The sequence below is a fragment of the Dendrobium catenatum genome, unplaced genomic scaffold, assembly GCF_001605985.2.
Source record: "Dendrobium catenatum unplaced genomic scaffold, ASM160598v2 fragScaff_scaffold_1220, whole genome shotgun sequence".
Taxonomy (NCBI): Eukaryota; Viridiplantae; Streptophyta; class Magnoliopsida; order Asparagales; family Orchidaceae; genus Dendrobium; species Dendrobium catenatum.
Genome location: NW_021319682.1, coordinates 3,293,461 through 3,317,408, shown reverse-complemented (window position 1 = coordinate 3,317,408; position 23,948 = coordinate 3,293,461). Strand labels below are relative to the sequence as shown.

The 23,948-nt window shown below is 37.7% G+C and overlaps 2 protein-coding genes across 4 annotated transcripts; one reads left to right on the top strand and one right to left on the bottom strand.

The window, feature by feature from the left end:
- Positions 1 to 1,602: 1,602 nt before the first annotated feature.
- LOC110104370 lies at positions 1,603 to 14,142 on the top strand. Of its 3 annotated transcripts, none has more exons than XM_020833444.2 (8): positions 1,603 to 1,909; positions 2,165 to 2,533; positions 5,436 to 5,633; positions 5,788 to 6,060; positions 6,463 to 6,565; positions 12,338 to 12,456; positions 12,806 to 12,982; positions 13,192 to 14,142. In XM_020833444.2, the coding sequence occupies exons 2-8, from the start codon at positions 2,234 to 2,236 to the stop codon at positions 13,966 to 13,968; spliced, it is 1,947 nt and encodes a 648-aa protein (XP_020689103.1). In that variant the 5' UTR covers positions 1,603 to 1,909; positions 2,165 to 2,233; the 3' UTR covers positions 13,969 to 14,142. The 3 variants fall into 3 exon arrangements, with proteins under 3 accessions (XP_020689103.1, XP_020689102.1, XP_020689104.1); XM_020833443.2 differs by having other exon boundaries at positions 1,604 to 1,909; positions 2,184 to 2,533; XM_020833445.2 differs by lacking the exon at positions 1,603 to 1,909 and having other exon boundaries at positions 2,277 to 2,529.
- Positions 14,143 to 17,282: 3,140 nt separating this feature from the next.
- On the bottom strand, positions 17,283 to 21,542 carry LOC110104374 (probable beta-D-xylosidase 6). Its single transcript, XM_020833450.2, has 5 exons — positions 20,720 to 21,542; positions 20,480 to 20,646; positions 20,308 to 20,405; positions 19,458 to 20,225; positions 17,283 to 18,025 (listed from the first exon to the last, which is right to left on the bottom strand). The coding sequence occupies exons 1-5, from the start codon at positions 21,470 to 21,472 to the stop codon at positions 17,424 to 17,426; spliced, it is 2,388 nt and encodes a 795-aa protein (XP_020689109.1). The 5' UTR covers positions 21,473 to 21,542; the 3' UTR covers positions 17,283 to 17,423.
- Positions 21,543 to 23,948: the final 2,406 nt, after the last annotated feature.

Below are 23,948 nucleotides of genomic sequence, written 5' to 3'. Positions count from 1 at the left end.
AAAACTTCGAGTAGAATAGGCAATACGGTCGTCTGGCTCTGGCTGTAACCTTGGAACTTGGATTTCTGATGGCTCGTGGTCTCTTCCTCCTTCTCTGAGTCCTAGTATTAAAGATATTATTCTTGATATTCCCATTGCTCTTAACTGCCCTTATCATATTACATGGGATAACAATGAGAATGCAACTTTTAAAGATTTTTACAATGAGCAATTTTCTGATTCGGATGTGGACTGGTATCAATTAGTTTGGCACAAGAAACATTCCATTAGATACTCTTCTTGCACCTGGATTGCTATAAATGGAGGTCTTAAAACTGTTGATGCTTTGAGGTACAGAAATATTTTAATTGAGAACACCTCTTGCCCTCTTTGCCTTGGTTTTTTGGAAAACTGCTCTCACTTAATGTTTGAATGTGACTATTCATTTCAACTCATAACTATGCTCATTCCACAATTTAAGAATTTTTATTTGAGACCAAATATTGCCCAAGCTCTTCACTTTATTGATGGGCTGAACATCAACCGTGAAACTAAGGATGCTACCCTTCTTATTTTTCATGCTGCTATTTACTTTATCTGGATTGAGCGTAATACCAGGAAGTTTAAAGGTAATGCTGTCTGTGTCACTACTCTTTATAAGAGAATCTCTAGAGCTATTTGCCTCAAGTTGAACAAATGGAAAAACGGTCATCTCTTAATTCAAAAGTTGCAACTCTGCTATTGATAATTACTCCTTTGGGTTATTTCTGGGAACTTTTTTGCTGGTTCATTTCTCTGTCTGGACATCATACATTTGACTGGCATATGGCTTTGTTCTTTCTGCTGTCTTATTGCTTCTATGCAACGAAATTTTAGTTCACTGTGGCTGGCTGGTTGGGCCGCAATTCGAGTGCTTATTTATGAGATAATTTTATGGATCGTTTCTCTGGTTTCGTTTCTTAAGATGGAGATTCTTAACTTGGTTGGGAATTGGATGACACGAGGAAAATTATTAGTCTTTTATGGTTTGTTGGTGGCTTCAAATTGCTGGTTGATCGGTATGTGGCAGCTTTTTAATCTGCTGGGCAATCTTTGTTTCACCGAGAACATTTGGCAGGCTTGCAAGACCCGTCGATACAGTGGTGGCTCAATTTTGGCAGGTTTTGGGTTGCGGACGATGATGAACCCTGCCCCTCCTTTTGGATGGTCTACGGGCAACCAAAGGAGAACATTTCACTTACTCTGAGTCCCGACCAGACAGAATTTTCTCTGTTTTTTGGTTTTCGGTTCTATTTATATATTGTAATTATAGATATAGTCTAAAATACGTTTTTTTTTTTTTTACTTATTTGGCGCATAATATTATTATATAACGGCACCACATTCGGCTCGGTGGTAGATGACTAGAAGGAACAATTATTACGTCCTTCAACCGAATGCAGAGAAACATTAGGTCGCAGGCAAAAAAATCGCGGTACCAAGGTGTAACGAGTACCGTATACCGAGTACCGAATTTTTCGATACACCTCCATACCGCGGCTTTTTTACTGCCACGAAATATTTCTCTCATTCGGTCGACCGAACCAAATAAAACTTCGAGTAGAATAGGCAATACGGTCGGAAAAAAAGATATATGCCACTGTGAAATTCGGCTCTGTGTAGAAATTTCCCGGAAATGTACACGTCTGGAATGCTTAAACGGTGCGTTCTACTTCTCGGCGAAGCCAACTGGTGTGGCGTCCAATCTTCCCTCTACACAAAGGGCCAAAACCTCACCGACCGGCGCTGCCAATTCTCGAAGAAGATTGAGGTAAATATTGCAAGAAGCTGAACCCTTCGAAGGAATCGGCACTTGTTTACGTTCTTCTATGCAAAGGACTAGTTTGATCTGCGGATGCTAGGCAAGCTGTGCGGCGGGATTCTTTCTCAGGTATGTTAAGATCATCCAGCGTTTTTTATTGACTTCGATTTGATTCTTTTAGCTTTTCGATCCCTTAGGGTTTGTGCTGTAGGATTTAGCTTATTTGTGTTCCTTATGACTTTGTTTTTATTGAATTTATTTCATGGATCTTCTTAGCTTTTGTCTATTGTTGTTTTGCGGAACATATTCTGGCAGGAAATTAATGCATCCTGATCTGAAATTTGTGATCTGTTATTGATTTTTCTGATCTCTGAGGAAATTCAGTTCTTTTTGCTGAGTGCAGGAAATTTAGGTGCTTCATTAGTTGGATTCGTCATCTGAAGCTGGAAAACAATGGCTACGGCAACAATGGCCACTGCTGCAGGTGCGGCCGCTTTACTTTACTACACGCTGAGTAAAAAATTACAGACAGAAAAGTCTCGGGATCATAAAGAGGGCGAAGACAGTGATGATGGATCTAGGAATGCTCCTGATGTGAATAGGATTTCTCGGAGGCCGGTGCAAGCACCAGCTACATGGATGGAAACAATATCGACCTTGTCAGAGACTTTGAGATTTACATACTCGGAGACTCTGGGGAAATGGCCGATTGGGGATTTAGCTTTTGGTATCAATTTTCTTCTCAAGAGGCAGGTACGCTCTTGCATTATGTTAGAACTTTAATCAGCTTATGTTTAAGCTTTCATAGAGCGTTTAAGATGAAAAAGTGCCTATTCCAAGCTTCAAGCTGACAGATGTTGTGGCTTTCTATTTTGATTAGGAAAATTTTAAAGAGTCTGGCACAGACATACCTTAGTTCAAGCGGTTGTCTTGATAAAAAGTATTTTCGCATGTCATATTTTGATACTTTTAGGTGCGTGAAATGAGAATCCCGCAGAGATTTGTAGGCCAACTGTTCTGATACCTTAGATCTACTGTTTTGAAGTTTCTTAATGGCTTCATATTTTGATATTTGCTAACATAAAATGAGATGGTACTATAAAGAAGATAAGTGAATATATTCTGGAAGAGCAGTGTAAGCTTGTCAATGAAATAAGAGTAGAGTAACCCATTAGGATATTTGTGTCTATTATGGGAGTATTAAAACGTTTTATGATGTTAGTTGTAGTAATATCCTTATTCATTTTAATACGGTAATGATCTCGAATTTTTTATTCAAATTTTTTAACTCTTTATGTGCATGTTGTGTTTGCATTCTAACTTAGTTGTGAACGCTAAGGAAAGTTAATTTCTCCAAAGGAAAAGCTCTTTATCTTACCATTTTCATGACACAATAGTTGTAGGAGTTTCATGTTTTTGAGATTAATTATCCTTCATCATAGTTTATGAGATGTTGGTGCAATATGTTGTTACTACTTTTTGTCTTTTTCAGCAACTGATTTTTGGTTTTACATTCTGAGTAAATGTACTTGAGGAATCCTATCCAGTGGAGTATCTTGCCTGTTCTTGGTCACCCTCCCAAACTAATTTGCCCACAACCTAGTATTCCTTAAATCTACTTTCTTTTTGTTTAAAACTTATATTAAAATATGTGAATTGTAAAATCAAAGAAAATGTTTAGAAAATAAGGAGCTCAGGATTACTAAAATAAAAATTGAGTATATGCTACACATTTAGTTTTTGTGAAATTGACAATTATGAGTCAATATTTTTAGAAAGTTAAATGGTGCTTGGATGTGATAGTTTTATTTATTTTAGATTTCTTGTGTTGAAGAAAAAGAAAGGAGTTATTGAGTTAAAACTTGGTGGTTAAATGGAGTACCTTTGAGTACTACTTGTCATAAGCAGACATCATGTTGATTTCAGGGTAAAAATATATAAGAGATATCATGTTAGATATATCACATCTCTTTGTTGTAAAGATGTCATAGATAGCTAGGTTGTATGTTAAAACTAGAATGTTAAGATGGATGTGTGGCAATTTTAGGAAGGACATATGAGAGGCTTTGTAAGGGTAGGTACCTCTTGAAGGTAAAGTAGTGAAAAAAACTTAGGTGATTTGAGCATTTTACAAAAGGTGCGTAGAAGATGCATCATCAACAACAACAACAACAAGTCAACAACATCAAGCCTTTGGCCCACTACGTGGAGTCGGCTACATGAATCCTTTTTCGCCATTGTGTCTGGTTAAAAGTCAAATTCTCATTTAAATCTAACAAAGAAAGATCATTTATAATATTTTCTAACCAAGTCTTTTTAGGTCTACCTCAACCTTTCTTAACATAAGTCAAATCTAATACCTCAACTTTCCTAACCGGTTCATCGGAAGGCCTCCATTTAATGTGACCAAACCATCTAAGGCGACTCTCTCTAATGTTATCTTCCACTGGAGCTACTCCAACCTTTTCACGTATATGCTCATTTCATATCCTATCTCTAAGGGTCAAGCCACTCATCCACCTAAGCATCCTCATCTCTGCAACACTTAACTTAGTATTATGCTTCTCTTTTAATGGCCAACATTCGGCACTATAAAAGCATTGCAGGTCTCACCACCATCTTATAGAATTTTTCCTTAAGTTTGAGGGGGACTTTTCTTTCGCATAATAAGCCCGATGCATTCCTCCACTTCAACCATCCAACTTGAATTCTACTGATAATATCCCCATCAATTTCACTCTCTCTCTCTGAACAATAGATCCAAGATATCTAAAACGTGTACTCTTATTAATGATTTGATCGCCCAAAGTCACAATTTCATCACTAGGTCTATTGCTACTAAAATTACACTCCATATATTCAGTTTTTGATCTACTCAAGCGAAAACCTTTAGACTCTAAAGTTGACCTCTATAATTCGAGTTTACATTCAACTCCCTCTCTAGTCTTATCAACAAGAAGAATATCATCAGCAAAAAGCATACACGGTACAGCCTCTTGCAAATGTCTAGTGAGAACATCCATGACTAAAGCAAAAAGATATGGACTTAAGGCTGATCCTCGATGTAATCCAACCGAAATAGGAAAATACTTGGTCAAACCACCTTGTGTTTGAACACAAGTAAAATCTCCTGCATACATATCTTTAATGATTTAAATATAAGCATTATTAACTCCTTTATGATAGATGATGCATCAATTAGATAAAATTATTTTGGAATGAATAGAAACGAAAGAGGTATTTGAATGGTGAGGGGTAGGAAATGTATAAAACAGGTGTATGGATAAAGATGATCCTACATAATTGGGATAAGGCTAATAATGAAGAAGATTTTTAGCAATATGTTTTTTATTTTATCATAACCCTCCCTTTATATTTCAACTTCTGAATTGCTCTGTTTCTTATATAATAAGCTAGGAACTGATGGCAAAAGTATGTAGTCTTTATGTTTGTTTGATTCTGGGATACAAAGTATGAAGCCTTATTTTATGCCTTTTGTGCTGGCATCTAGCTTATACACAGTGAGGGAGAGGATCTTTTACTACCAATGGTTCACTCATGTTAGTGGAATACCCATTATAAGGCATGAGTTATTGGCATCATTTCATATGTTTGCTAAAGCTTCTCTTGCCACCTCTTCTTCCTTTCTTTGCAGGGAAATTTAGATGTTTCTAGTATATATGCTGGAGATAATTGTGTACAACTTAAAGGACCGAAAATCACCTCTGAGCTAACGTATCTCTTAAATTTGTTGACTCTTTGTTGGCATTTTTCAAAAAAGCCATTCCCATTGTTTCTGGAGATGACGGGTTACTCTTACAAAGATGTTCTACTCCAGGAACCAAAAGCAGGGGTGAGTTCTATACAGTAGTTATTTGAACTGCGGAGTTTGTCTTTAATCCTGCTAACTTTTAGATTTTCTGTCACGATAGACAATTTCTTTAGCTTCTTGAAGAGTGTAATATTAAACCTTATTCAAATGCTTGTTTTGTTTAATATGCTTGCAGATTTTGAAGCCAGCTTTTACAATTTTGATTGACAGACATACTGAGAGCATCCTTCTACTCATTCGTGGGACTCATAGTATAAGGGATACTTTGACAGCGGCAACTGGGGCTATTGTGCCTTTTCATCATACACTTGTACATAAAGGTGGTGTTAGTGATGTAGTTCTTGGCTATGCACACTGTGGAATGGTTGCGGCTGCACGGTGGATTGCGAAGATAGCAAAGCCATGTCTGACAAAAGCATTACTCGATTTTCCTGATTACCAGCTAAAGGTAATGAATGATTTCCATATTTGCTACTCAAGATCCTTTCACTACAAACTTATAACTTTCTTGAGACCAGATATCACGAGATGATAAAAAAGAAGACTTTTTGCTTTCCTTCTGGTTTCTTCTGTATATGGCTTTAGATTTTCCTTGTACTTTTTCTTCTTTAATATTCTGTATTATGTCTCAAACAATGCCTCCACCAAGCTAACTTGTTTTTACAGTTCTAAAATATTTTTATAATAAGTAATTGTACTCGTGCTGTGTGGTGTTTATCCTTGTTTTTTGCTGATTGAAACTGTTTAATTAAGTCGAGTCATATTTATTTTCTCATTTTAATTAAGATTGAACATTTTTTAATTTAGTCTCTTTGTGTTTCCTTACCTCTGAAGTTATAATTTTGATTAGGTTGTCGGGCACTCTCTTGGTGGAGGTACTGCAGCACTCTTGACATATATTTTACGTGAGCAGCAGGAGTTTGCAGCTGCTTCCTGCGTTTCATTTGCTCCAGGTTTGCATTCATCCGGCATTATCTATGAAAAGGCACATGCAGGGACTTGCACTCATTTCATGCACATTTGTTCATATGCCTCCTTATATGTGTGCAAGTGTGAATGCGTATATTTATGTATATATACATAGATTTATTGCTATAGGCCTGAAGTAATAGTTAGGCCACCTCTTCATTATGACGGTGGTGGGCATCTCTTGTGTGTTACAAAAAATAGTCTATTTGGAAAACAATAATACAGATATGTACCTTAATTAGTGGAAGCCTCATGCACTGGATACATTTTTTTTATGTGGAGGCGAGCTACTATCCTGCAGATGTGAAAGCAGACTTTCCTAATCTATCATATGTCATTCTTGTCTATCTTTTGAGGGAGTGCATCTTGATTGCTTCTTGTTTATTTTGTAATGCTATCATCATTTGCTTTCACCACGTGTTTAATTCACCTAGCCTCCCATTTCTTTTCATCATCATCATCTTTAAGATATCCCAATTGCTTTGGTCAATTTATGAATTCTCATGTTCATTGGCTCCATTTCCTATGAGCATTACCTTCTGGAAAACCTGCGATCTATTAGATCAAGATGTAGAATCTCCTTTATTGCTGCTGTCTTATTCTTTTGCATCAAGAACTAGTGACTTTCCTCTGCCCTTGTCTTCTTGCATAGTGTCTATTACCTTATCTAACTTTTTTCTCTCTCTTTATACCAATTGAGAAAGACATCACATCTTCTCCTTCTCTGGCAACAGTCAGCCTACTCTCTCTCTCTCCCACCTCATAAAATGACAGTTCCTCAAGCAATGGCTCCAATAACCATTATATACCTATCTAAGGTAGGCATCTTATCATTTACCTTTGTTTGATTGCAGGGCAAATTTTAATTGATTAGGGAAAGAAATGAGCCTTATATAGAACTTGGATTTTAATTAGTTCTTAGCAACTAATCTCTAACCTCATGTAAAATCTTTTATGCATGTATTCATTTTTTTGTCTCAGGCGAACTAGCCTTGACAGGACATTATGGCTTTGCATTGATGATTCTACCTATTTGCACTAATATTACCATGTATACCATTAGTACCAGTAGTAAATTTTCAATGGAAAGCTCTGTCCTTCATTTATGAGTTTACACTTTTAAGTTTGTTGATGTAATATTGCATGCTTATATTGTGGGTATGAGCAGTTGAAGATGACTTGACAGATGACAATTGGAACTATCTTGCATACCATATCATTCATGTAATCCTTGGTGATTGCAAACTTCAAGTGACACATAAGATCAAGTTCTTTTTATGGCCTGTTATGAATACAATCTAAAGGGTAGGGATTAAGATGGGGTATGTTGTCTAAACCTAATTTATGCGCTAGATTTGTAGAAATAAGGTTCTTTTGGCTATTGGCGTCGATGGCGGTTTTGATCATCTCAGGTTTGACCTGTATCCTCAGGGAGAATAACTCCTCTAATGTATCCTTTAATGGAGGGTAATATTGTGACTACATCTTCCAACATTGTCATCAGAGATAGAGATGAGATCCATCTTATTTGTTAGACTCAACCTGTTGCATATCACAAAAATAAATATTTTTTTCTTTTCATTCTTTCTATTTTTAATGGAAGTATTCAAGGTGAAAATTATCATAATTTTTTTATTGCTAGATATGTGATAATGATTATAAAATTTAACAATGTATAAATTTTATGAGAGGAAGTTATCTCCAGTCCTCCTTTCCTTTGTTCCCTTGGAGAAAATCTCTTTAGTTAGTTCTTCGTGTCTTCTCCATTCTACTTTGGTTCTTATGCTCTGTTGTCATCATTATCATACTCTCCTAATTGAGATCAATGATCATGAACAAATGGAGTTTTTTTGGCAATTTGAAAATAAATCTTGAGGCATACTTCATCAATGTTTGTACATCCAAAGATTTATTTCTGAAGTTAATGGCTTCATGTCGGAACTCCATGTACTCTTAAACATATAATCATTTGTGTTGTCTCAAAGTATCTTACTTCTTCAATTGATCTTTGATGTACCCCATTTGGTTGAAATCTCAACATATTATTGTCACCTATTGATTATTATTCTTCTTTAGATGAGCATTCCACCACTCTATGGAATAATAGCTTAACTTTAGTTTTGCAAAGATGACACAGTCATGGGTGTTATGCCCATATAAGGTGCAGTAAGTCTCTAACTTATCGATCCATGTATTGAGCTTGTCGTCATGAACTATTCCATCATATTTAGGGATCTTCACTTTCTTCTCTTTTACTTTGAATGGTTGCATACTTTTTTCATCAGTGATAATCACACCCTCATCTTTATCCCTCCCAATTATGTTTGCATGTGTCATCAAAGGAGGATTATGATTTGACGACAATAGTCGGTTTCATTCTCATCCACTCTGTCATGGTATCCATTTGCTCCGTCAATCGAGCCACTTGATCAACTAGATTAGCCATTGATTGAATTTTTTCCGCTTCTTTTTCTATATCTATCAACTAGATTTGCCTTCGTAGATGACTTTTCCTCTCTAACAAACAATCGTCAGGCTTTGGCAATGCAATTGCAAGGCAACAATAATTGGCAAAACAACTGCGGCAAGAGATTATTTAGTAGTGCTACCACCCTTGGGTATTGGAACCACAATTTTTGCTATTGTATTAGGAGGGGAGGCTTTTGGAGAAATGGCTTGGAGTAGAGAAAAAAGGAGAGAAAAAAGAAACTTCAATAGAATTCTGATTTTTTTATTACCCTTTTTTGCTGGAAATGAAACTTCTAAATATGTAAAATATAGCCAGGATAAGATTTAATCCTTTCGAAAACAAACTGCACAAGGAAAGAAACCTTATCCATAATAAAAAATTTGATAAATTCAAGCTAAATGATAATTTTTGCAAGAGCCATCTAAACTAATTTTAAGTTTAAATATAAACTTCTCTCAACATGTTTAAAAATTTAAATTCATCTTATTTGATGTAATCTAAAATTGGATCAAATAGTCGAGCTCTAGAGGCACCAATCTCTCTTTTTTTATGTCTGATTGATGATCTTCTAGTGCCTATAAATTCTTTTGGATAACCTCTTCAATCACATAGTGTAATATTAGAATCTCTATCTTAATTTTTTTTTAGAAAAATCAAACTGTTAAAACTTCCACAAATATGACCTTGTTGATCATTTTGCAATATGATTCCCAAATCATGATCGTTCATGATCTATTTGATCCCTATTTTATTTGAATTTATGTTAGAATGACATGTAGCAACAATGAAAAATAGGTTCAAGTCTGGAGAAACAAAGCAAATCAACTATGGTGCATATATGATAAACAATATATTAGGAAATAAAGCAACAGAAATGCCTTGAGAGAGAGGAATAGACGGAATTCTAAAACTTTCATGAGATAGGGTGGGGAAGGGAGAATGGAGTCAATTTCCATGTGATTTAAGATAGTATGTTATACTCCTTGAGTCCTTGGTTTTGGATTTCTAGGAAATTAGAATAAAGTAAAATTCAGAAGAAACTGATCTTATCTTTATTGACTCAGATCCTATTAGATATCTCTAATGCAATATGATTCAAGATAATTAAGAAGTCAATTTCGATATGATTCATGATAATTTTTGTACTCCTTGATTTTGTATTTTTAGATAATTGGAATACACATTTAAATTTAAAAGAAACTAATATTATCTAGATTGATTCAAATCCTTCAGGTAACTCAAATTCAAATATGTAATTGCCCACATGATAATTCAGCTAATTAACTTGAATGAATCTTGAAATTTTAAGATAAACCTAAATAATAAATTACAATTAAGTATAATGGGCCGATTTATTTTAATCTTAATTTTGATTAATCTCTAATCTATTTCACCCCTTGCTTGAAAGCGCTCTGCTATGAAACGTCCCTTTGAAGTCTACTCAAAAGTGTTCCTCGAGCATTTGCTTGGAGTGTTTGTCGTGCATTTTTTAGGACTCCTTTCTAAATATCCAATTACTTCAAGTTGATTGGATCTTTTAACTCTGTTTTACCTTATTGGGTCATATTATTTTGTTAATTCGACCCATTCCTGACTTGACTTATTCGCCTGCGTCGCACCAAAGAACCCTTTAAGTGTATGGCACGCCATGTGTAACACTTTGATCCATTCCTCAAGAGTGGGCAAGATAAAAATAAAGAGCAATCTATGAAATTTTCAGGATAATATAATTTAATAATTTTCCTTTTTTTAACTAGATAAAACAACTAAAGGTAATGAGTTTAGCTTTTAGTTTACTGTTTGAGTAGACATTTATAAAATTTGTTGCTATTATAGTTAGTTTAATATCAATTGTAATTGAACATACATTATCAAAAAGTAGGGGTGTCAATATTTGACACGAACTGAAAGCTCAACTTGAAAATTTCGGGTTTGAGTCAACCTGTTTCGAAAACGGGTCGGGTTTGGGTCAACCTGAAAACCCAAAAGCAACCTAGAAGTGACCCGCTCCTGCGCACGGGTCACCTTGCACTCGCTCGCTACTTCGAGCGCTCACCTAACCGCCCATGCAAGTGCTTGCCCGCTCCTGTGTGTGAACGTCCACTTGCCCGCTTGTGACGCGTACTCCAATCAGGTTAGCGGAATGGGTCGGGTCAGTTCGAATTGGGTTGAAGGTGGTTTGCGTCTGGGTTTGTGACCCATTTAGCTAATTGGGTTGGATTCAGTTAGAGCTAGTTTCGGGTTGTAACCTACTAGAAAGATGAGAAGAAAACTTCCTTGAGTCAACTACTCCTTTCTGGCTATGGCTCGTTTGCATCTAACCATTCTTTGCATTAGATACAATCACCAGTTGGGTTTCTTTCCTTGCATTTGAAGGTCCATTTGCAACCATCAACTCTTTTTTGCTTTTAGGGAGTTGCACAAGTCCCAAGTTTCATTATGTCGTAAATGGTGTAACTTATGAAGCACAAACACTTAAAGAAGTTTTTATGTCTGTTTTAGGTGCTTATTAGATATGTGTACTCTTTCAGCAAGCCTCTACATGTATCCAACATACTGAAAATCATGTTTGTTGTACAATTTTCCAAAATTAGAGTCAAACATGGCTGGACACTCCCTTACATTGCCGGGATATGTGTCAACATGGTTTATTTACCCCCTTTTTTTGGGGATAAAAAAACGTTTATGATTCTTCTAGGCTCGCATACTTAATGTACTTGTTTCAATGTTATTTTATGTTTGATTTGTGCCTTTTTTTCTCGTTTATTGCATTGCTTTTGATAGGTACGTTTTAAACATTTACCATTAGGTTAACCAAGAACAGTTCAAAAACAACTGTTGATGCTGACATCTTATTCATAATAATATACATGATATTTATATGAAGTATCAGAAAGCTGTCAAACATGGTAATATTTATGTAAAATGCAAGTCGACTGGCTTAATAAATGTGCTTGGAAATGCAACATGAATTAGTTTGCTTAATTGGTTCTCTTGCATCTTAAGATAGTTTTTTCAGGAGTTTAGAGATCTGTACTAAAATTATGTCTAATCTAATGAATAACATGTATTAAAGGCGTTTTGGTAACAATCGAAAATTATATGAACTTTATTCTCTTAGAAAAATAATTATAGATCTTCATGAAGGCATATGTTTTTTATCTTTATTAACCAACAGTTAGTTTACTGCTAACCTTCCAATGAATGACAACTCTTCCTGTGCTTTGCATATGCATTATAATATACTAACATTCTTAGCCTAACTTAAAATTTATTGCACATGCAGCTGCATGTATGACCTGGGACTTAGCAGAATCAGGCACACACTTTGTTACCTCAGTTATCAACGGAGCTGACTTGGTTCCTACATTCTCTGCGGCATCAGTAGATGACTTGCGTTCCGAGGTTATATCTGAAGCCTCGCTTCCTGCAATTCATTATGTTATATATATATATATAATCCAAGGTCACTTTTGGAGCTTTATTTACATATTCAATTAATGTTAGATTAGCTAGAGTCAAATGTTTCAACAGTTTTACAATGTAGAAATTGTTCACTTCAGCCAAGCCTTATTTTTCCTGAAACTAGTAAATATGTATGGAGAAATGAGTTTGGATTTTTCAGTTATTACTTTGAATTTCCAGTTTCTGCTTTTGTTGTCAGTTAATAGTACTATCTCTGCTTTCCAGTTCTGCATCTACAAACAATGCATGTTGTCTTTCAAAATATTTTAATATAATTTGCACTGAATAGGTCACTGCATCAGCATGGTTAAATGATCTAAGAAGTCAAATAGAGCAAACAAGAATCTTGAGTACTGTATATCGCTCTGCTTCCGCTCTGGGCTCTAGATTATCATCAATTGCTAGTGCTAGAGCAAGAGTTGCTGGTGCTGGTTCAATTCTTCGTCCAGTCTCAAATGGAACACAGGTTTGTTTCAAAATTATTGGCATGGTATTTCATAAAATCGAAATCTAAATATTTGTGATAAGGCAAACTAATGTAAAATATTGCCGCAACAATTAGTAACTTCAGTTCTCTGAAACCATGGGAAATTGGTTGCTTCTTGAAATGTTATTTATTATCCAAATCTCTAGATCATAGCTTCTCAACCTTTTTTGTGAAATAATTTCTCATAGGTTGTGATGAAGAGAGCTCGCAATGTGGCCCAGGCTGCTTGGACTAGTCAATCCTTACGGATTACATCATGGTCATGTATTGGTCCTCGTCGCCGTCAGAATGCCACTATTCCTGCTTCCACATTAAGATCAGATGAAACTGGTACCAGGCCTTCTACCTCAACTGTTGAGACAGTGGAGCCTTTTCTGGCATCAAACAAAACTGTCATGGAAACGCGAACAGAGATAATGACAGCCCAAATCGAGGATGTTGCCGAGGACGATATTGATGAGGAGGACCTCATAAGCCTTGCACGGAATGAGGAAGATAGCATGACTGAAGCTGAGCTTTGGCAACAGCTTGAGAGTGAGATCTACAGAGGAAGTGAGGATGAGGAGACAGAAGTTACAAGGGATATTAGGGAGGAAGAAGTTGCTGCTGCTGCAGAGGTAGGCGAGGCAAGTGAATCAGATAGCTTACTCCCAGTAGTTACAAGTGAGGTCCACCGATTTTTTCCTCCAGGGAGAATAATTCACATTGTAACTTCTAATCCGAATGAAAGATCACTTGAGGAGGTAAGTGAAAACGTTGATACTGAATTTCAAGAAGAGAAGTCCAATATTGGGGTCTTCCAGACCCCAAGATCACTGTATGGAAAATTGAGGCTCTCACTGGCAATGATAAATGATCACTACATGCCAATTTACAGAAGGAATATGGAGAAGCTGATTAATGAGCTTTTGAAGGAAGAAGCTTCTTCACAAGAGGAATGCCATTACAAAGACAGATCGTTATAGGCAAGTAAATTGCTCCATTAGCTAAAATAGGGCTTTGTTTTAGATTTGTGCAGGTATCAATATGATGCTTTACATGATTTTCTGTGTCTGATGGTTTCTTTGTTACCTTCTTCATTTTTTTTTTGTCACCTTTGCTTGTGATCCTGTATATCCATGGAAGTGATGACCTGACAAATTTAATTAGCTCTGCCTGAGAATGAAATATCTGACAAATTTAATTAGCACCTAAACTCTTATTTTAGACTGGCAGATCTGACCTTCAAATGTAATATTTGAACCATCCATTCTCTATGCCATTATTTTATACAATGTTATACTTGATTCCATGAACTTGTAAGATTTTTTCTATTCAAATACTGAATATGGTTACTTTCTGGATTAATCTACCTAAAATGTTATACTTGATTCCATGATGCGGACATCGGTACGAAGATTTGGTGCATCTATCACAGGAGGCGTCGTAAATCGACGGCTGTAATTTAAACCTTCAATTATGAGTTAATTTTCTGAATTTTAGTTCTTATTTGATGTATTTCCTGTTTTACCCATAGGTTGGTTTATGTGAGTGTTGTGGTCAAAGGGGCAATTTTGTATTTTGAGTTTTCTTATGTTGTGGCCTATATATAGGGCCTTAAGCTATTGTAATAGCGATGAATTATTGATATAAAAAAATTGTGTTCCACACTTGTGTTCTTGTGAAGAGGACGATAGTGAGATTTCTATGGGAAGGAATCGGAGTTTCACCAGCCGCAGAATGGGTCCGGGCTCGTGACTGGAAGTCCCTTGGAGAAGGGCAAAGCATCACCCGTCAGTCTTTGGAAGAGTCCAATGCTCGCGGTTTTTAACTTTTATCTTTGTTTTTGTGTTTGTTCCTTCTTATTGCTCCTCGTAGTAATATCTTAGTCTTTATTTTCATTCTCTTCACCGTTCCCCTCCTTCCGGCCATCCCCACCACCAACCACACCCGTCCAAACCGCCGGCCATGGCTCCCTAGCTGCCGGCCTCACCTTTCCCCCTTCCTTCTTGAGTTTCCTAATTTGAGGTGAATGACATTTGGACTTAATTTGAAATTCAAATTATCTAAATTTGAAATTCAAATTATCTAAATTTGAAATTCAAAATTTATTTCCTAATTTAATTCGCATAAATTAGGAAAGCATTTAATTTAAATCAATTGGAATTTGGGTGAGCAAATTTTGGGTAGCTGGCAAATTCAAATTCATGAAATTTGACAATTGAAAAGTTTTCCTAATTTGTCATTCTGTTTTGGGGAAGTTTTTAAATCAATTCTTTTGAATTTTAAATTCAATTGGATTTGGTTAATTACTTCCCTAATCCTAAATTTACATTTATGCAAGCATGACACCTCATCCCCAAATTCCCTCTTGCCCATTAATGCTGCCGCCCCCTTCATTGTGTTGGAGTTAGATTTATTTCCTTAAGCTAAGTATCTCTTTTGGAAATATTTCAAATTCACCAGATCTCCTCTTAACCGAATTTTCCCCAAGTCCTAAGCTTTAATTTTATTTCCTAAAATCAGAAATCAGATTTTAGAAATAAAATTCCCTCAGCTTTAATTCCTATTCTAACTCCCAAATCAATTCCCTGATTTTGGGGAATTGAACTCCATTAAAATCCCTGTGTCCCGCCATCCCCTCCCTCTACTCCTAATTGTTCCAGCACATTTCTCTAGCCAAGACCCGTGGATGGGAATTTTCTTCTCAGCTTTTCTCTTCAAGTGCAGGCCGAAAATCTCAAGGCCCCACCTCCATTAATTCCTTCCAAAATCCAGCTTCCCTTTTTGGAATTCAATCACTGCTTTCCCTCTTGCTCCACGACCATCTTCCTCTCTCCCTCTTGCCCGAGAAAGCTCCCCAACTCAAGAGTTTTTGAGTTGGAAATTATTCACAGCTTTCTCTCCACCTTGAAGGCTAGTTTATTCTCTCCAATCTCCCTATATTCTAGTCCACCGAAACCTGAAAACTTTTTCTCAGAGTTTTTTTGTTTGGAATCTGAAACTGTTTTCAGATTCTACAAGAGGAGTTGGTGCTTATTCTCCCTCCTCTTTCAAAAAAGAATTCTGAATTCTCTCAGGTTTTGAGGAACAAAGCTGAAAGTGTTCTCAGATTTTGAAGATGAAATCCTCTCCTTAGCAGAGCCCTACCCGTTCTACATCAGTTCATCTGTTGCATGTTCTAGGAGATTGTGGTTATTCAATACTAACTATGGTTAGTGGTTGAATTGATCTGGTTATTTCTGTATGTCTTATGTTTATTGCATGAGAGGATCTAATGTTCAATTTGTTATGTAATGTCATGGTTGTTTGTCTATCTAATGTTCAATACTCTCATCACACACAGGAAGCTTTCCAACTAGCTCATCTAAATGGGTGTAAATTAGTTAAATTTGAGCGACCCTGCAAAAATTTCTGTTTGTATTTGTACATCAAATGTAAAAATTTATCGCCTTAATGTATATGTATCTATATAAATATGCATGAATATGATTGTAGATAAATAAACATACACACATAAAAAAAATTATTAATTATATTTATATATATCAAGCTGAATACAATCAAATAAGATTATGTTCATATTTGGTTTGTAAAACATAATTTTTTTTAATAGAATTTAAATTGATTTTTGAGCACTACACAATTGAACATTTAGAACTAACTTGTTTGACACACTAATTGTGCAAGGACCTGATAACTTTAACAAAACCAATCAGATCTGACTTGGATGTGCCCATTTACACCAAAAAATAGGATATGACTTATGGAATGATATTTTTTTGTTACAGGATCTTGAATCTGGAGATCGAAAAGTCCAGTTTTAGAATGCATTGGGCTTGTTGTGTGATAGAAAAGTCCTCAAACTTAAAGAAATATTTTATAAGATGGTGGTTAGAACTGCAATGCTTTATGATGCCGAATGTTGGTCGTTAAAAGAGAAGCGTGATATTAAGTTAAGTGTTGTAGAGATGAGAATGCTCAGGTGGATGGCGGCTTTACTCTTATAGATAGGATACGAAATAAGCATATATGTGAAAAGGTTGGAGTAGCTCCAATGGAAGATAAGATTAGAGAGAGTCGCCTTAGATGGTTTGGTCACATAAAACGGCTTCCTTCAAATGACCCGGTTAGGAAAGTAGAGATATTAGATTTGACTTATGTTAAGAAATGTAGAAGTAGACCTAAAAAGACTTGGTTATAAAGTATTAGAAATGATCTTTCTTTATTAGATTTAAACAAGAATTTGACTTTCAACAAGACATAATAAAGAAAAATGATTCATATAACCGACCCCACGTAAATCTAGAGAAACATAATATTAAAATCAGCAGAAAAGAAGCTAATCAAACCAAACACTAAATCATGTCTAGAATCTCAGCTTTATAACCAATCGAATCAGATCAAAGCAGCAAAGTGCATCTTTATTCTACAATTCACTTCAACTGCAAATAAGTAGTTCATGTTCTGTATCTCCCAGCACCAACATATGAGTACCCAGTACCAAAATAAGCTTTCCTTTCTCATTTGCAGAGCTCATATGCTTGCAAGGATCTACCAACATTTCAATCACAGAGACTCCATTAGCAGCTGTGAACGCCCGGTCGAATCCGACCAGCTGCCGCTTCGGCGAGCCTCTAATGCTTTTAGCAGATCTGGAAAACAACAATATAGCATGGCTTCCCTCCATTTCTCCATTGTTTGCTACTGAAATCTTCACAGTAAACTGCAAGTCCTCGCATGGTGTGGTCTCATCAATGCGCAGAAAATCAACCTCGCCATGCCCTTCAGATGCAGGTTCTCTATCGATGAGAGCTTCAGAAAAGGAGGAATTCGCCAAGCTTATTTTACTAGGAGCAGATAAGAATTTGTAGGCATAGCTGGAGTAGCTTAAGCCATAACCATACTCATAAACAATCTTTCCTGAGTAGAATCGATAGGTTCTTCCTGGGTAACCTCTTGAAGGATTAGCTCTCATGTTCATGTCGTTCATTGGCACGGTAGTGAAGGATTCTGGGTACCAAGTCACTGGCAGCCGCCCACCTGTGTCCTCATTGCTTAAGCAAATCAGAAGTTGTGCAGAGACCGGATGCAGAATGTCATCCGGAGACCAACCAGAATGCGCCACGTCAGCAATACCGAGCGGTACCGAGCCGCCATACTGAGCGCACGGGTGATGTGGTGCATTTCAGTTGGTCTCCGGACGGCGTTCGGCGTCCGCACAGAATAATTAATGCTTTAGAAGAGAATGGATTTTTAGGATTTAGATTCATAAATTAACTGTCTAATATAGTTTAAAATTGAAATTGAATGTACTCTGTTTATTCTACTATGGCTTGATTCAACGCAAATCGCTTGATGAACACATCCTGATGCGAATTTGCATCAGAACATCTTGAATCTTGATAGAAAAATTTTCACGCGTTATAGAGAGATATTGATATGAAAGAGTACGTATGTGCAGAAAGGCAGTATTTGTAGTTAATTAATCATTAAAATCTGTTGAGTGTTCTTGCTAATAAAAAGAAAAAAAAAACTTGAAAACTACTGCAGTAAGACTAAAAAAATATTATTATTTTTCAAGAAAATGATAAATTAAAGGTCTTATTTTATAAGGAGTATATTAATCATGAATTAGCAAGAGGAGCATATTATTAAAAAAAATTTAAAAGAATAAATTCGTCAAAATATTTGGCTCATTCAAAATGAGCCAAATACTTTGACGTGTTCAGCTTAAGAGAGAGAGAACTTAAGAGAGAGAAAGAGAGAAAGAGAGAAAGGTGGCAGATTAAGGGAAAGAGAGAGGGTTCACAGAGAAAGGAGAGAGGCGGGGAGAGCAGAGAAAGAGAGACGGGGAAAAAGGATTGAACTTTTTATACAAAAACTTATAAAACAGTTTAAATATTTTATATATTTTAAATATCAGTTTAAAAATTATTTTAGCTATTATTTAAATATAAAAATATAAATTTTTCTGTTAGATTTGAATATTATATTTAAACAAGAAAATTTATATAATATTATTAACTCTCTCTCTCTCTCTCTCTCTCTCTCTCAAGCTGAATATGCAAAAACTATTCTTTTAATTTTTTTAATAAACATGCTACTCTTATTAATTCTAATGATTAATATGCTCCTCTATAAAGTAAAGCCTAAACTAAAGGCAATTATTTATAAAAATTTCCCTCCTTTCATTTAATTTGAAGAATTAGTTCTTCTAGATTAGTTAATCCAAGCAACTTCTAATCCCATTCAAACATATCAGGATTACTTTCATTGTAAAGATCCCGGATTAAGTTCACCTGCTGTCATATTAAACATCATTAGATTAGAATTAACCTAATCCCAATGTTACTTTTAAGATTATCTGATAAGTTGTAAGATAACTGATTATCATTAAGTTAATCTCTAATTTCAAACTAATAAGCATCACTAAAGCTTGCAGAAATCAATTAAGAAAGTATTCGACACTAACCAGGGTTGAAATCACCAAAGAGAGCCTCTGCAAGCACCTGCCCACCAACTTCACCGGGGTAGCCGATCCATATAATGGCGGAAATCCTGGAATCCTCTTTTGCAAAGGAAACATCAAGAGGACCTCCACCCATAAGAACCAGTATCAGAGGCTTCTTGCTTGCAGAGGCAATGGCATGAACAAGTTCCTTCTGCTTCCCTGGAAGCAGCAAGCTCACCCTATCATGGTCCTCAGTTTCTTCGGTAAGGTTCAGCCCTGCAACCACAACAACAACTTCCGCCGCTCCGGCTACTCGAACCGCCTCTTTCAAGCCATTAGCGGTCACGCAGGAGGTGTTGGCGCAGCCGGCAGCAAAAGCGGTGCTCGGCACATAATCTCTCAGCCCATCAAGAAGCGTCTTGGGATCACAGGAAACTCCGCTGTAGCCGCCGCCCAGAACCTCAGTTCTGTTTCCGGCAGGACCAATCAAAGCCATGGAAGCCACATTGCTCCTTCTTAGTGGCAGACGCCCTCCCTCATTCTTCAGAAGCACCACTCCTTGTCTCGCAGCTTCGAGAGCAAGCTGCCTGTGTTCTTTGGTACACACATTGCCGGCTCCTAACTCCCCGTACTGCTGCTTCGCCGGATTTCCGTCGAAAAGCTTGAGCCTGAACAGAACAGAGAACAGATTGAAGAGTGCACGGTCGATGTCCTCCTCCTTCACCTTTCCAAGCTTCACAGCTGACTCCGTATGATTAAGCAAATATTTGCCGCAGTTGATGTCCATCCCTTTGTAGATAGTACAAGACGCAAAGCATTTCAGTAGTTGCAGGTCCTAATTACCACTAACTTAAAACGAAATCTCGCCTACCAGCTTTCAGCACATCAGCAACTGCATCTTCTGGCGATGAAGCGTACTTCTGATCCTCGAAAATTATAGCCACGGCGTCGCAGTCTGAAGTGACATATCTACAAACAGAAATGAGACATTCAGGGTTGTAATCATACTCACAATCCTTCCAGGTAAGAAGAAGAAGAATTACCCCTCAAATCCCCACTGTTCTCTTATTTCCGTCAATAGATCTCCGCGGGCGCAGGACGGAACGCCGTTCACTTGGTTATAGGAACACATCAAGCAGCTAGCACCGCCTTCTTTGATGCAGCTCCGGAACGGTGGCTGGAATGTGTCCTCCATGTCTTGATCGGAAACCTAAACATAGAAGCTACATCGCTCAGTCCAACCACCATTATAAACAGATTGAAGTAGTGAAATCCTATCAAACCTGAGCGTCGAATGTGTATCTAGTGAAGTTTCCCCACTTCTCCAGATCATAAGCCGTATAATGCTTGCAACAAGCGGACATCATCAACAATCCACGGTCGCCGCCCTCCCCCAAAATCCTCCTACTACTGCCTCTGATAAAAAGGGACTCATTCGGATTCCAGCCCGACTGCGACTGGAAGGCGGAAACATAATCAACAGCGTAAACAGAAGCGGCCATAGGATCCTCTCCAGGTGTCTCCTGGCCGCGCCCCCATCTAGGATCGCGGAAGATATTGATGTTCGGAGCCCAAAACGTGAGCCCGGCTTGGTCGGCGTTGTACATGGCGCGAGCCTCGATGGCAATAGCGCGGGCGAGGGCGCGCCATAGGGTGCGGTTGAAAGAAGCGGCGGAGAGGATGACTTGAGGAAAGACAGTAGCGGTAGAGATTGAGCCGTTGAAGCGGACACCGGGGCCATTTCCGGCGACGCCGTGGAGGGATTCCGACCACCACTCGTAGAGAGGAAGGCCGAGACGGGGGACGGCAGCGGCAGTGTTGGAGAGCTGCTTGATCTTTTCTTGGAGGGTGAGGAGTGAGATGAGAGAGCGAACGCGGTCGGCGATTGGGAGGGAGGTATTGCAGAAGGGGAAAGAGTTGAAGTGCGGAGGCTTGCAGGGGAAGTCACGGTTAGCTACGGCGGCTGGGAGGACGGCGAAGAGGAGGAGGAGCAGAAGGGGCAGCTGTATCTTTCTCCGGCGGCGTGGCGGCTGCATTCTTTGGATAGGTGGGAGAGCTCTGGTTTTATTTTTTATTTTTTTATTTTGAAAGGCATCAAATTACCAGTTGATCAGATGATTTATTGCGTGCCAATAAATGGTCCCATTTTTTAATTGAAATAGAAAAAAAAATATATTTGGATATAAATATTGTGATAATTTTTTTTAAATTAATAGAATAATATAATTATATTATTAAGTAAAATAATTAAATTATTAAATATTCATCACTATAATCATATTAAAAAATATTTAAAATATCTAATAGTTTAATTATATTAAAAAATAATATGTGATGATATACCCCAAAAACGTCGTATTTGGACCGTACGGGCTCAAAATTTGGAGCCCGGATGCGTTTAGGTGATCGAACCAGACTCAATTTTGAAAATTTCAAAGCTCAACTAGACCTCTCTGATCAAGTTTGATAAAGTTTTTAATTTTTGGAACTCAATTTTTTGCGATTCGATCAATGTAAAATTTCGACACATATTTTTGGACTTATGGAGCTTCGACATCCATAAATAAGGGGGCAAACTGATATATCATCGAAAAATTATCTTGATCAGGCATGAATCTTGAGGCAAAAATAAAGTTGGAAACTTCAAAAATTAAATCTGGGATCATCTGAACTCTAATTTCAGCAAACTTACAGTCAAACTGATCGTCTCAGAAATACGAACCCAACGACACCAAATTCAGCTCAATTCGAGCCCAAATGGGTTTGAATCAAAGGCCCAAAGCACATTTGGAAGGTACAATCCATAATTTGGATTACCAAACAGTATCCAAATATGACATGCTTATAATCGAATCGAGCGAATCGACGAGATGAATCCAATGAGCCCTAGATCGCCAAATTCTAAATCATTAAGACCTTCAAATGTCTGATGAACGGTCCACGATCAAGGGATTCAATATCGGTCATCCATCCAATCCGTTTTGTCATACATTCTTGGTGGATTCTCTCGACCTCTTCCACATAGGGTAACGTCATCGAGCAAATGCTCTGACATATAACCTCAAATAGGTCATATATCATTGATGGATTCTCTCGACCTCTTCCACACATTTTAACATCATCGAGCAAAGGCTCTGACATATAACCTCGGATAGGTCTTACATTCTTGGTGGATTCTCTCAAAATCTTCCATACAGGTTAACGTCATTGAGCAAATGCTCTGACATACAATCTCAGATATGTCATACATCTTTGATGGATTATCTCGACCTCTTCCACATAGGTTAATGTCATCGAGCAAAGGCTCTGACATACAACCTCAAATAAATCTTATATCCTTGGTAGATTCTCTCAACCTCTTCCATACAGGTTAACGTCATCTAACAAAGGCTCTGACATACAACATCGCATAGGTCATACATCATTCGTGGATTCTTTTAACCTCTTTTATATAGGTTAACGTCGTCAGAATATCGTCGGACTTTCATCGGATTTCTACCCAACGCTGTACTTCTACCAGATGTTGAATTTCAACCCGTCGTCAAACTACTACCTGTCGACGAACTTTCAACGGACTTCTACCCGACACCGAACTCTTGCCCGTTGCCAGACTTTCGTTGGGTTTCTACCCGACATTGAATTACTACCAGTCGTCGGACTACTACCGTCGACGAACTTCTATCCGACGTCGGACTCCTGCTCGTCGCCGGACTTTCGTTGGGTTTCTACCCCAAGTCGAATTTCAACCCGTCGTCAGAATCTCGTCGGATTTTTACCTGACGCCGTATCAGACATTGAATTTCGAGCCATAATTGGACCTTCGTTGGACTTCCATCAGATGCCAAATTTCTACTCGATGTTGAATTTCTACCCGTCGTCGGACTTCTGTCCGTCATTGGACTATCGTTGATCTTCTACCCGACGTCGTATTTCTACCTGACGATGAAATTCCACCCGTAGTTGGACTTCTGTCCTTCAACGGACTTTCACCAAACTTCTGCTTATTAACGGTCTTTCATTGGACTTCTATCTGACGCCGGACTTTTGCCAGTCGCCAGACTTTTGTCCGTCGTCGGACTTTCGTCGGGCTTCTACTTGATGTTGGATTTCTACCCATCGCCAACCAACTACAGATGTGAATCCCTCTTCGTTATGAAATCTCTCGAAGAAGAGTGATCACCCGACATGCCCTCTTTATAGGAAGGGGCCCTGCAATTGGATAGGGGATGCCACCTATCCAAAAGTAGGGGAAAGCCTCCCGTATAGGAAGAGGGCAGAATGGGAGAAGGGAGGAAGGGGGAGAAATCTCCTTCTTGCAGAGAGGGGCCCCGGGCCTGGACAGGGGTGCCGCATGTGTAGGGCCTGGGGGAAGGCCTCAGATGAAAGAAGAAAAAGAGAGAGAGACATCCTTCTTACAGAGAGGGGCCTCGAGCCTGGACAGAGGATGCCGCCTGTGCAGAGCCTGGGGGAAGGCTCAGATGAAAGAAGAAGAAGAGAAAGAGACATCCTTTC

Coding starts and splice junctions, on each gene's coding strand:
- LOC110104370 (XM_020833444.2), top strand. CDS start 2,234: ATGGCTACGGCAACAATGGCCACTGCTGCAGGTGCGGCCGCTTTACTT. Junction 6,061..6,462: donor TTCCTGATTACCAGCTAAAG/GTAATGAATGAT, acceptor AATTTTGATTAG/GTTGTCGGGCACTCTCTTGG. Junction 12,457..12,805: donor TAGATGACTTGCGTTCCGAG/GTTATATCTGAA, acceptor TGCACTGAATAG/GTCACTGCATCAGCATGGTT.
- LOC110104374 (XM_020833450.2), bottom strand. CDS start 21,472: ATGCAGCCGCCACGCCGCCGGAGAAAGATACAGCTGCCCCTTCTGCTC. Junction 20,647..20,719: donor GATACACATTCGACGCTCAG/GTTTGATAGGAT, acceptor TTCTATGTTTAG/GTTTCCGATCAAGACATGGA. Junction 18,026..19,457: donor CTTTGGTGATTTCAACCCTG/GTTAGTGTCGAA, acceptor ATGAGGACACAG/GTGGGCGGCTGCCAGTGACT.